Source organism: Embiotoca jacksoni, unplaced genomic scaffold, assembly GCF_022577435.1.
Source record: "Embiotoca jacksoni isolate LCO1_2020_lvr unplaced genomic scaffold, fEmbJac1.0.p SCAF_5, whole genome shotgun sequence".
Taxonomy (NCBI): domain Eukaryota; kingdom Metazoa; phylum Chordata; class Actinopteri; family Embiotocidae; genus Embiotoca; species Embiotoca jacksoni.
Window position 1 is genome coordinate 17,610,340 of NW_027185403.1, and position 14,208 is coordinate 17,624,547.

General features: G+C 38.3%; 1 protein-coding gene across 2 annotated transcripts in view; it reads right to left on the minus strand.

Moving 5' to 3' along the window:
- pigg (phosphatidylinositol glycan anchor biosynthesis class G (EMM blood group)) overlaps window positions 1–14,208 on the minus strand; it is a 65,367-nt gene that overhangs the window by 34,279 nt on the left and 16,880 nt on the right. For both annotated transcript variants that reach the window (XM_069171070.1, XM_069171069.1), the window contains exons 5-8: window positions 11,889–12,027; window positions 8,220–8,432; window positions 3,450–3,667; window positions 2,804–3,088 (exon numbers count right to left, since the gene is read on the minus strand). In XM_069171070.1, coding sequence (XP_069027171.1) covers window positions 2,804–3,088; window positions 3,450–3,667; window positions 8,220–8,432; window positions 11,889–12,027 — 855 coding nt within the window. The remainder of the gene's footprint in view (window positions 1–2,803; window positions 3,089–3,449; window positions 3,668–8,219; window positions 8,433–11,888; window positions 12,028–14,208) is intronic.

Consider the following 14,208-nt stretch of genomic DNA (forward strand, 5'->3'; position numbering starts at 1 on the left):
AACTAGTAGTTTATAGTTGGGGACAAAATTACAGCAAGAGTTAATGAATAATTTTAGGAGCCTTTACAGCCTATTTTTAAGAAGCTTTTTGTGGAATTCCTAACAAAAGACAACAAAAGAAAATCAATGCAGCACTGAAATGAAGCACTTTCTGCAGATAAACTCTAAATGTTTCTATACACGTTAAACTTGCCAATCAGGTTCCAGCAGTGTTATTCTTCTGTAAGTGTTTCTCACCAAATGCATTTAAGATATATTATAACAGCACACAGAGACAACTGAAAGTTTTGGAAATTAATTAGTCATATCAATCAAAACGCCAAAACAATTTCTAAGTCAAAGGTGTAAAGATTTGCTTATTTCTGTTTTACATCGTTATATGTTGCATATCTTTGTATTTATGTGTGGACTTTTGCATCTTTCACTATTCACTGACATTTAATACACTAAACAATTGTTCAATCAAAACGTTTGATCATTACCTGTCTAATTAACTATGGACAAATGTTTTTTGACATTTGAGAGGTGTTTAAACTTGAAGAAAACATTTCAGAGTCTTTTCCAGGACACCTGCGTCACAGCAGCAGCTACAGCAGGGACGGTGGATTTTTTTTTTATACCTCATAGTATCGTAATATTTTGCATGGTATGCATAAAAATGACTGCAGTGATATGAACAAAGTAAAAAAAAAACAACAGATGTTGACAAAGTTTTCCTTTGGTGATAATTTGCAGTTGAAAAAAGGTAATAAGTCCCAATATAACGCCATACATATCATTACAATACTCAAAGTATCACAAAATGCTTAAAATCACTATTTTGTTGTATCATGACATAAGTATCAGGATGCTATCGTATCGTGGGATGTAATTTACAGCACTGTATAACTCCTCCACATGCTCTGCTCTATAGATTCGGGGGGTTATTTCCTCACCCAGCGTAATGGCCCAAGTGGATTTCTTTTGACTTTTTTGCCGTGTCAGCACTTTCTCCAAGTTCTCCCAGAAGGGAAATGAGATGTAACCTTTACAGATAATTTGTAATGAGCAAAGAGGTGCAGCAGGAAAGAGGAGTTACCTTTCAAGCCATTTAAACAAACACTTAAGACTGAAAGCTTCCACTTTCTGAATAACTACTGCCACTATGTATGATTGATTACTCACATTTAGAGAACCAATCTACATATTGATGGAAATAACTTGAATTTCTTGAGGTAAAATTCAACATGGGAAGGGAGGGGTAAGATACAATTCATAAAACAAGTTTGAATTGACAAAAAACATTGAAAGCACTGCCACAGCAGTGTATTCCTAAACCCCCTGTAGACTAGGATTTCACTCTGTTCGTCATGAAGATGGTTTCTATGACAATCTAAATCTTTTTTATTTTTTTTATTCGATGAGTGCACCAGCAGTGTGGGCTGAGATGCCCTGGCCCCTTTTCTCTGTTAATTTTCAACTTAGTTTGACAAGTTGTAAAAAATGCAAATACACGGATTGTCTGAGAACTGGCATTCATCAAAAATATGACCGATGTAAAGAGTTTGTATCTAGGATTACGTTACTACTGAGTCAAAGTCAATAGTAATAGTATGTCTATAATTCAGTGAAGGATACTAAATGTATTGATTTATTAGTTTAACTGTTGGTGAAATCAAACACTCCATCTGTCCTTTGTATTAATGTGGCTTTATTTATCGAGTAAATGAGGTCCAACTACTGTATGAACAACTGGCATGTTGATGATTTTGATGTCGTGATTTTAACAATTATGTTAAATGTGTGTGTGTGTGTGTGTGCATGTGTGTGGCGGTAGTGGGGAATGTCTCTTTGAATAACAGTCAAATAGTTTGTAGTAAATATGGAATTGTATGTTTGCTTAAAATGCCCATCGCTCGGCTGGCTAAACAACACATATGCTATTTAGAATAAAGGATTACATTCATGTGTGTGTTTCAGAAATATGTTTTAAATGGATTTTGAAATCAAGAAGAGCTTGTGACTTCTGGGATGTAGAGTAAACTTGCTTCTGCAACAAATCCATATTTCTTTTCTGTTCCTCCAACAGTCACTCTATTGAGAAAAGATTTCCATTCATAAGTGTGTCAGCATTAACCAATATCATTTGTTCATTTGTTCATGTGTAAAACCGTTCCCTTCCTTGTACCCTATCATTTTCCTGTGCAATTAAGGAGTAATTGAGGTGTCTTGTTGCAATCTTCGATTAAAAACACAACAAGGTGAGCATACAGCCAAGCACTGTTGATGAATATAAATGTTGCCCACAGTCGCAAATCGACTACAAGGCGCTGGCTGATTTTTCAGTTGTCACAGACCCAAGAAAATCCACTAAACCTTTTTCTGAGAGCTTTGTTTCACAGTGCAAAAGCATTGAAATGATTTAGAACTACATTTGTAAAGACTTTGCTAACTTAACTAAATCACAAAGTGGGTGAGCAATACGTGAGAGTGCACCTCCACCGAGCCCCAACAGATTTACTAGGTTTTCTCTCATAGATTCTGATAGTCTCAGAGCTGCTGCTTCTCCGCCCACAGGAAGTGAAAACTTTTAATGTAAGAGATATATACGAAAAATCTACAAGAATTCACTTTCATTAGATACTTTTCTTCATTGTCCCTTTAATATTCTGTGCTATAAAGCAATGACAGACCAACTGAACAAGTTACATTGCATATTCAAGCTTCACATGCAGCTCACTACGTGCGGGATTCGTCTCTGAAGGCAAACATCTGTTACAGTCTGTACTTGTGTTTGGGGATATATCTAAGTAGACTTACTCACCTTCCCGTGAATCTTCAGCCCCAGGGGTAGTCTCCGTGTTGCTATAGAGACCAGGATACAAAACATAGCCGAGGAGAAGGCAACAGCAGCAAACACCAGACCCCAGGAGAGGCTGCAGAAGTAACAGGAGCTCTCGGCAGATGTGCACACCAAGACGTGCACCGAGGCAAGAAGCAGGCACAAGAGGTAGAAAGGCAGGGAGAGCAGGGCTGAGAGGACGGGGAGGTCCACTGCTGCTGCACCACTGAGGGCTTCAGGCATCGCCAGCAGTAAGACCAACAGGAGCTTAAAGGCCAGGTGAGAGGGAGGAAAAAGGAGAGAAGCAAGTTTTTAACTTTGATCAACTGTTTGTGCAACAAATGCAACCACGGAAACCTGCAGCTGGATGGTTTGACCAATTCATGTGACCAGTGGAGACCATATTTGTGTATTTTGGCAGGTAAGAGATATTTGAAACAGAACAAACATACGATGCATGCAGGGCAGTTCAGTACATGTATAAAGTTGACATTCAAAAAGAATGTCAACATGACACTTTAGTTTTCTTTTCTTTCGTTTCCTGCACACGTGACTTCCACACAACTCTGACCTCCCGATCTCTCAGGTTTTAGAGAGCTTAGAATGAATGAAATTCCTCAGTACTCACCTGGAACAGGAAGACCATGCCTGCGATCATGGAGTACATGTCATATTTGCCCAGCTGTTTGCTGAGAGCAGAGCTCATGGCAGCTAAGGCCTCCAGATACTGCTTCAGGACCTTTTTGCCCATGTTGGTCAGCACCTCAGAGGTGTTTCCTTCCAGGTAGAGCTTCATCCAGCTCCCATGAGCCTTTTCTGCCACGCGAAACTGCTCAAAACCTGCCTCTGGATTGAAAAAAAAAAGAAATAAATAAAAAAAAAAAGAAGGGGGGGCATGTTTTAATGCACTGTAGTTTGATAGTGGAAATTCTCAATTGCTCTGCACCTGTGTGGTTCCCTCTTACCACTCAACTGACCCTAATTCTTAAATGTTTTCTTGTTGCTGTTGTTGTATTTTGTAGACCATATTAGCTATTATAATTTTCTACTTGTCAAAAGGAGGAGGACCTTCAAAGCATCTAATTTGTTTACACCGTATGTGGAATGTCATCAGTTTGTTGTTGTTGTTGTTTTTTAACAAAGTTTACTTGTCACACAATTACTGTTTGCTGCCATTTGATTAATCAGGACAATCAAACCTTTTTAAGACAATACACAAACTAAGGTTTAATCTTCTAATAATGAAACCAAACTTCATAATCTTCCTCCCTACAGCAGGAGAGTAATATTCCTAGTATTACAGGATAGTACAGATGTCAACTGGTGCCATTATGTTCTTGTGTATAATAACAATCGTTCCCCATATTGTGACTAGGGCTGCAAAAAACAATTGTCATTCTTGATCAATCTGTCGATTATTTTCTCAATTAATAACTTTGTTATTTGGTCTTTAAAAATGTCAAAAAAATGTCAAAAGGATCAGCCAAAAATGATTCTGACCTGACCAACAGTACACAAAGACTATTTAGTTTATGATCATGAAGGACTAAAGCAGCCATAATATATTCACATTTAATCTGCAAATTTGATCATTTTTACATTACAAAATGACTTAAATTAATGAATTGTATATAAAAATAACAGATTTTCTGCCAATCAACGAATTGATTAATTGACTAATCGCTGCTGCTCTAATTGTGACATATTAATAACTTCAGAACCAAGGATGAATTCTAAGCTACAGTTGGCTAAAGTTGGGACGGCTAGCAGAAAAGCCAATATGTTAAGGTGAACTTATTCAAAAACTAAATGGATCCATAAAATAAGTGAAGAAAAGTTGAGGCAGTCTGCAGTGCTTCATCTCACTTCAGAAAAACCTTCTTCAGACCTGCTGTATTTCATCATGAACATATTACAGACATTTTATAACTGTTTGTTTCCCTACAAACACAAGATCAGTAATCCTATTGATGACTTCATCAATCATCATAATGTATGTTGGATGTTTTTTCGAATGTGAAATCAATTAAATTTCTTTTTCTGCTTCCTGTGTGTCGATAATGTTCCTTAAATTGAAAAGACAATATGGCCCTGGTAAAACCCATTTGGTCTTGCAGAAAGCAATGTACAATTTGTCAGGATGCTAAGTACAGTATGACAAGCGATGACTCATTCACATGTTTACTCAAAGCAGAGGAAACAATGTCCACGTTCATTTTACTTCAGTGCTTTGGGAGCCTGTTCAAGGACAAAGCAATGTGGAGGTTTGATTTGTGGTATACTTCAAATGAAACACACGCATACACTCCTAAAAACAATATTTTGCAGTATAACACCTATCTCGGCAGCATAGGCATCGAGGTGATAAATAGTGACTGTGGCTTTGCCAGACAGAGGCGTTGGTAGAAATATTAGAACCTTAAGCCACGGGCATGAATCATACAGTATCGATGGCCCTGGCCATGTTTCATCTGTCTAAAAGAACAACGATTGGTTAATGGCCCTCCGAGATGCCGGAGGTTAGAAAAACATCATGTGAAGATTGAAACAAAGCAAACAGACATGAAGCAGCGAGATGAAGGCAGAACAAGGTTGTTAAAACTTTGTATCACATGTCTGTCACGTTATTCTCACTTTGGGACTGAGGAAAGTGACTGTAAAAACTTTGAAGGGACTGCACAGCCATGACAAAATCATTAAATCTGGCTGGCAAAAACAAATCCTTGCTAAATGATTGCTTAATTGAGGCACTTTTTGCCTCGTCTATGAAACATATTTAAAGACTGATATCAGATGCATTTCTTTTCAGACAGAAGGCAGTTTTTTTCTTTTAGGCGACTTCTTTCACTCCCAGAAAGGTTTGACCCCAACAGGTGTCCAACAGCCATGCTACTTAAAATATCATCCCAGGCGAATTTCCCAGCAGTGACAACTATTACACCCTTCTGCATAACAGCTTCATGATTACCCAAGTGGACAAATTAAAAAAAAAAATCAACACATCCAAATGTAGGTCTGCTGAAATAATTTCCCTTTCATCCCATCACTATGGAAACCAGGGACCAAAATAGAGAGATGGAGAATGTGCCGCCAGCGCAGTGAGTTTTTTTTTTTAATGTGACAGGAAGTTGTTTTCTTCAAGTTTTTTAAATGTTTGGTAAACAGTTAGCGTCTGTTCAACTGATGCGTTTTTTTGTGTGTTTTTTTTTGTCATTTGTTTGACATTTTAACATAAGATTGGAACAACAACAGTGTTATTATCACCAGCATGCAGTGAACTGACCACTGGGAAAACGTACAACTGTGCGTGGGCCTAAAGATGAGCAGTGCTTTGGGCTAACTGTTAACGTCTTCCGGGATGCTAACATGCTGCTGCTGCTGTAAAAGCGAGTAAAAGTTTACCATGTTCACTAGTTCAGTGTGTTAGCATGCTCATGTTTGCAAATTAGCACTAAACACAACACGCAGATGAGTCTCATGGGAATGTTATTAGTTTAAAAGTGTTTTGTCATACACCAAATTATTTGATCAAATTTGGACATTATTCAAGTATTTGGACAGAATTGAACAGAAATGTGTTGAATTTCTGTGCACACATGGTGGTTGACTAACCGACTGATATTGCCGTCCTTAAAGCTATGCCGCTAGCAGGTCGAAAAATGTATTTACATTCCTGTTAAAAATCTTCGTCATACGTCATATTTGCAAAAAATAAGTACCCCTTCTGAAATACACGACTCAGCCTTGTAATGCTCGTCAAGGATTTCTCACATTATTTTTTATTTAATTACCGAATCTTAAATTGTCACGTGAAATTATTTGTATATTTTCCCTGAGCCTCTTTGTTCCTGGCACATTTAAAGAGATAAGACAAATTACCTTGGACCCATCATACATTAGCAATGCTAATCGCTGCCATTGGTGTATCGAATGTTTGTGAAAGTGAAGGACAAGCAACAGAGAGACGGAAGGAGAGGGAGACAGATAAGAGGGCTGGAGGAGCGGCTCAAAGATGGATAACTCTGACAAACAGTGTGACCCCGAGATATAAGTAGGGAGCAAAACCATGTGAGGATATGTGCATGCATTTGCACAAAGACCAGTAAGCATTAATTTTCAAGACCAGATCACAGACTCTAAGTCTCCTGCTTGGAGTTTTCACAGTTATATATTCATATGTGGTTCTAATGGGAGCTGTTATCTAACCACTAGAGACCATTAACCAATCTAAAACACAAATTTTCATCTGAAACAAGTTGAAATATTCCAAAATTGAAATGACAGAGTCTGTATTTCTGCTAAGGATTACAGCATTAATGAGCTTTAATGGGTTTAATCTTTTTAACTTGTAAGATGATTCTTCCCTTGTTTTAATCACGCTGCTTCAGGTTAAAAGCTCTTCAGGAGCTGGTTTGAAGCACTCAACAACATGGAGACAGACTTAGAGCAAACCAGTCTGAGTCATCCTAAGGGTGTATATATATATATTGTTGGACTTCACGAAAGCAGCTTTCCATGATTCACACTTCACACTTCAAAAACATATACATTATACTGTGCAGCCCCTCATCCTCTGTCTGAGATAAGCTGTTTGAGCTCCTGTCTCTTTAAGTCCCTAAAAGCTCATTTTCTTGTGATTGGCCAACTTTTTTTTTTGCAAGTGAGGAGGTATCGAAACGACACTGTAAACTTACTAAGATAGTTTCTTGTCCTCGATTGGAAATGGCAACTTCTCAAATCCACCCGTATGTTCGAGCCAGAATTCAATCCAGAATATGAGAGGACAGCGCTATCATCTGAATCAACAAAGATTACAGCAGGGCCTCTGTGTGTGGTAAATATTATGCTCATTAACTTTTCCTATATATGCCCTTGTTAAGAAGTGTACATTACATTACATTTCATTTAGCTGACACTTTTATCCAAAGCAACTTACAACACACCAATGGTACACCATCGGGAGCAATTGTTTTTAGGGTTCAGTGTCTTGCTCAAGGACACTTAGGCATGTGGACAGGAGGACCCGGGGATCAAACTGCCAACCTAATGATTAGTGGGCAACTCTTCACTACTCCTCCGAGAAGAGAGAAGGCTGAGATGTAGTAATTGGGTCTGACTTGATGCGTGTTTAATGGTGCTACCAAATTAAATAGATTGACATAGTGTTCAACAAAAAACAAAAGAAAAAAGAACTACATTTTTATTTAGGGATGCACTGCTGTATGCCTGTATGAATACTGTATGTATTGGCAAGAGCCACAGTGCTGTGTGCATGCAAAAAAGTAGCCACTGAAACTGTCACCGGCCTCAAAACAATACAGCATAATGATGAGGCTGCATGCCAGACAAGGTCCTGGTTTTCAGTCCAGAGGTTGAACACTGTGAATTTGTAACCCACCTTTCTCATAGTCAGGCACGCTGTCTTTGAGCAGGCAGCTGAGCTGGTGACCATTGAGATGCAGAAAGCGCAGCTGGTCTCGGAGTGTGGTTTCCTCCAGGACGCCCGGGATGACACGGCCCACACTGTTCTGAGATATAGGCAGCCCGAGGCCCAGGGCCAGGGTCGGAGTCAGGTCGACCTGCTCCACCACTCCGGGCTTCTCCATCCCCACTGACATGACGGCAAAAACACACAAGCAAAACAGTCAAAACTACTGCCCCTGCATAGCTGATGGTCAAATAATAACTCCAGTTTCTGTCTTTGCAATCTCATATGTTGGTCATATCTTTGTTTTGCTTTCTGACATTTGTCATTCACTGCCGGGCATGATAATGTATATTTTCTGCTGATTAAGTTCAATGAATACACCATGCATCTGGTTTATCCAAAAATACTTGAGTTAAAATGCACCGCCTGCTCTGTGCCAATAGAGTTTCCTTAAAAACTTGCAGTGTCAGACAGAAAAAGGAAAAGCTTTCAGCAACGAGCCAAATGTTGAATCACAATCGTTTAACATCAATCAGCATTAGGAGATAGCAAAATGGAAATTTATTTATAAGAACAAAAATCACATTGTATTATTACAGTTGCAATTCAGAGACAAAATCAGTTTTCATGATGGACACAAGGAAAAGGCTTAATTTTCTTGTCTGTTCTGAAGGATTTCTCCCTTCACACAATAAGAGCTTGTCTCAAAGAATTTCACGAAACTCAGGATAAATTTCTGTCTCCTGACACAAACACTAACACTGAAAATATCTGTAGCTTTTGATTACTTGGAAGTTAATGATTATGTAGAAAATACCTCACTTGAACATATCCCTCTAATCACAGGAGCTTCAGCATCTCAACGCCACTACTTCCATTTTTCCCTTTTTCTTCTCAGGACAGTCAAACTGTGGTCGTAGGAAAATGACACGAGAGTGTGGAGGAAGTTCTGCATCAGTTGTGCACAACTGTCTCTCATTTCAAGCATTAGGGCACATTAGCGACATCCTGTTTGCGAGTTAAAATCAAACACAGAAGCAATAATTTGAACACAATAGCTTCAAAAATAACCTTTGTAATTATTCTTGTATTAATATCCATATGGGTGTTAGCATGGTTGTTGCAATATGTAAACCAACCACAAAAAAAAAAATTAAAAAAAGAATGAAATCATTATTAGGTGATTTGTGGTTTTCATTTTTCAAGGCAAACATTTTTATCTTGACATTTGGCTTCAAGCAGAGTTTCCACAAAAACAAACAGAAAGTGGGAGTCAGATTGTCTGCGATTGAAGTTTTCAGATGGCAAAAATCCACTACAGGGGTGTATAATAGATCCGAAGCTGAACAACGCGAAAGGGGAAGGGAGACAGCCGCATACAGACAGGGACAAACCCCAGAGCTATCTACTAATTTGGTAATTGGACACAATGATATAAAATGGGGAATTATCCGTTTTATATTAAAAGGGGGCGGATTTGCAAGAAGACAAGGACTTTGCTTTATTAAGCCCATAGCTATTTAGGATAATACCATAAATCTACCAAGTAAATCAGGCTTGTTTAAATCTGTTACTTAGCAATAACTGTCTGAAAGTTTTTAAGTTATGGCTTTAGCTGCTACAATTATATTAATGAGCCATCTTGATAGAGCCTTCTTTTCAAATTGGAATTTTTTTAAACCCCATGGAGAAAATCTGTTTTACAAAATGCTAATTCCACATTTTTTTTGTATATAAAATGCTGCAATCTATGCCCTGACAAGAATCTAAGAAATAAAACCACATGCTTATACTGTTCTATCCAACCAAACCTCATAAGACTTATATCTACCTTGCTTCTACTTTTCTGTTTGGCAACACAGAACAGAGCAACTCACATTCTGGCAGAACAGATGTGCCGTGACTCCGTTAAAGGTTTTACACACTGAATGCTGATTCATAGATGAGAAAACTACATCTGATGACGATGCCATATGTTTTACAGAATTGAGGTCGCTAATCGTGTCCCTAAACTACTCCCATTAAAGCTTTTTGTTTTATTCTTAATATGACTGTAGAGACCATGCATTTGCTCAGCTTGGAGACGACTTTGTACAAAAGCTGGAAATACAACTAGGTTTTTCTCAACATGTTGTAACAGAGTTTAAATATGCCTCTACCATATACATGGAAGGTTTACATATGGGTACTACAACTAATTACCAGCTCTCCCACGTCTGTAGGCTAAAATTTCATCCATCAATGCATCACAACAGTCTTGCTCCAGTTTCTGACGTGGTTGCACCATCGCTGCTGTAAATTACCCTGTGCATTCTTTGCTTTTGGCTTTCCTTGGTTTTGACTGCAATAGAGAGTAGCATGACCTCTTAAAGAACCCTCCTCGACATTTTCAAATATGTCAAAAAATACAAATACGAGATGTGTACATTGAGACTGAAACCTCAATGTACTTTATGCAATGCAGGCTTCAAATTTCCACACTACTCTTGTGTAAGTTTACTTTTGGACTGGGATTTATTGCTACAGTAGTTGTGCTGTCATAAATCCTTCAACTCAGATTTGAGGTGAGCACACAGGGACTTTCCACTTCCACACACACACACAATGAAGTTTAAACAGTGAAAGTCAAAAATTGAGGAGAAGTAAAAAAAAAAAAAAAAAAGACAAAACAAAAATCTAAGATGGTTACTGATGAACTGCATGCATAAACTGATAATTGTATGGGTTCTTATGGCCACACTGTTTGATTAAAGTGTCGATGCCTCCTAGGGTCGTCCCAGAAATGTCAATTAAATGTTCTGCCATTCTGTGCTAAGAGGGCTGTTTTCATCAATGAAATGTGAAGCTCAGGTACAGTCGTGAACTCTGATCCACTGCAGCATGTTCTAATTAGAAGAACAAGGAGAAGAGTTCTCTACTAATGAACCGTCATTCTCACTACGTATGTTAGCTTAGCCTTTGATTAGTGCTGATGCATAAGAATTAACTTTATAGAAACTATGGAGAAACTTATGGAAGAAAATTTGTATTTCTGTTAAAGACATATAGAAGATCAGCTCATGAGTAAATTTAGGAATTTATTCAAATGGCTCTGCATATATTCCATTGAATAAAACCAAAGTTAGGATTTACTTCCTGCCCCCTCTGTGATAAAATTTTAGAATTTAATAGAAAAAGTATTTTTGGTAAGAAAGTGAAGCTGTTGGCACCACGTGAAGTACAGAGTTCTACCAAAACCACAAGTTCTGTCGCCACAACTCAACTGTAAGTGATTCATTAACATGAATGGTCTATAAATAAAAAAAACTATGCAAAGTATATCTTAAAAATAGACTTGGCTGAGAAAGAAGCAATTATCACAATCACACTTTCACACTCAACCAGATTCATCACTTCAAAATAACGTTTTCTTCAGGTGCATCATGTGCAATGATGACACATTTCCTCACACTGAAATTAATGGAACGATATGTGCGAAAATATAAGAAAATGTTTCTAATACTAAACTGTTTTTTTACAAGGTTTTTTTTTTGTGATTCATAGTCTGAGATAAGCTACACACCACGAGATTACAGAATGTCTTGAAGTAAATCCGAGTCTGTTGCCCTCTGCCTCTTTTACGAAAACACAACATTTTACCTTTTCTTTTGAAGGCCGGACTTATGAGCACCAAAGGTGTATTGACTTCTGGCTCTGAGGAGCCTCCGTGGCTGCCGGTCTCCGACATGCCGTGGTCTCCACACAGCACCAGAAGGTAGGGCAAGGATCCCTCTGCCTCCTGAGAGAAGCAAACACAAGGTTAATAGACTCCCACTGCAGGTGCTGATATGGGAGGGCAAACCTCAAAGCTCCAAGATGTGAATTATTCAAGCCGGAAACTTAACACTTCTTGTGTGAGCGGCCAAAATGAAAGAATACATCCAGTTTTGAAAACAACACGACTGACTAAAATGAAGGCTGCTGAGGTAATGGATTGCTTCATCCTTTTTTATGATGTTTTTATGTTGGAGATATTCAACAGTACCACAAAAAGGAAAGTAAATTATTACTTCCAAAAAAAAAAGAGGAAGTCATGACAAACAGTCCTTTGAACAGCTTCATTCCATCTGCAGAAAAAAAATACAGTACAGGCAGCAAACAAACACACGGGGTGCATCGTTTGTTGAGGATGACAGACTTTGATCGAGCTTGGTTTCTTCCCTAAGTGATTCCCTTTCAACTAGACTCACAAGCGCCGTCCGTTGACGATGAATTCGACAGGGATGCCTTATGACTCACAACAGTGGGGCCGATTTAAAAACACGACTACAGATGTTAACAAAACAAAAGCCAAATCCTACCGCAGATCACAATACTCTCAAAAGACTCTTCAGTTCCACTGTTGCATCACACGCACACAAAATCAAAGGTCTTAGACTTCATAGACGATTGAAAATTGCATTCTATTAACCATAAATTAGCCTGACTGACAAAAAGAGCAATAATTGTTGAACAGTGGAGATAAATTCTGCTTTTATGTTTGTAATTCAAGTCAAATTAAATGGGTTGTTTTGTGTGTGTTTTTTTTTTAAGATGAATCTATCAAAACCATCGACTGTATATAAAAAAATTAAAAAAAAAAAAATTGAAGCCAATGAGAGACAATGACATATCTGGGGTGCAGCGAGGTTGTCAGTTACTTAGCACAAATATGGTCACAAGCTCATACTGACTCACACTACCGACAACCAAAATGCCAGAAACAAACTGTAAGTTCCTTCACATGATTTTCACGTGTAAAAACTCAAATGATCATGTGACCACATACACATGAAACATGTATTTTGCCCATGCAATCATGTGATTTTGGAAAACTTTTATGGTATAATGTTTGAATCTAACATAGATTACCAAAACTATTCCACATATTTTCCCACGTTGCAACATGTGGTAAACATGTGCTATACATGTGTCCCATGTGGTAAACATTGTGTTTAAAGGGCTGGCACAAGCTATATAAGTCTATTGATCCTACTTCTTTTGATACTCTCAGAAAGTGAAAACGTGATAAACGCACTGAGCAAACACTGCGGGTGGGAGCCTGAGCTAAACTGTGCCGCTGGGCTCAGCTGACCCATTATTTTGTTACCCAGCACAGAAGGAGCAAAAGACTATCCTGTGGCCTGGATTTGACCTTTTGGATGCTTGTTACAAATGGCACTGGACACAAAGGAAACAGAAAACCACCTCAAGACCGTCAATAAACACCACTGAGCCCCACAACGAGCGAGCCTCACTTCTGTTAGGGATGAGTCAGAGTTTACTCCTGTTCTTCAGGATGAAAGCATCAACTGGGCCTCTTTTGGGAGACTTTTTTTCCACACTTCATAAACATTTTTTTTTTTTTTTTTTTTTTTTAAACCAATACTCAGTGCTGAATCAGATAGTGCCTCATGCTCTCCATGAGAAAGTCAGAAAAAAAACCCACAAGCTTTATTTTACTCTGCAATGGTGTTATTCTGTCTAGTAAATCGGTGATCCCGACCCAGGAGCACTTCAGCAGGTAGGTGGAAAGCTCAACTAATTAACTAAAAACAAAGAAAGCTATTTAAAAAGCCCAATTTCATTACAAATTTGTGTGATGATGATCTTTAGAAAATCTTAAACTGTCCATCAACTTGGGCCTGAATAGAGTTAAAATAAAAGAAATGAATAAATGGTTGAAACATCCAGCTTCGGCCACTCAAAGTGGTAGGATACATGAAAGCTTGACCACATCAACCCCAACCCCAAACTAAGCAGCATTTTGTTGATAATAGGGCACTTTGCCCGCTCACACATATACCGACAACCTGATGCACCCTAGGCGTGTCAATCATACCAGCCACGCCCTCAAACATACCTCCCAATCTATATATCTAATTAATTATGAAATTATTTTCAGACAGACCACCAGAACACTAATCAGAAAGAGTCCATT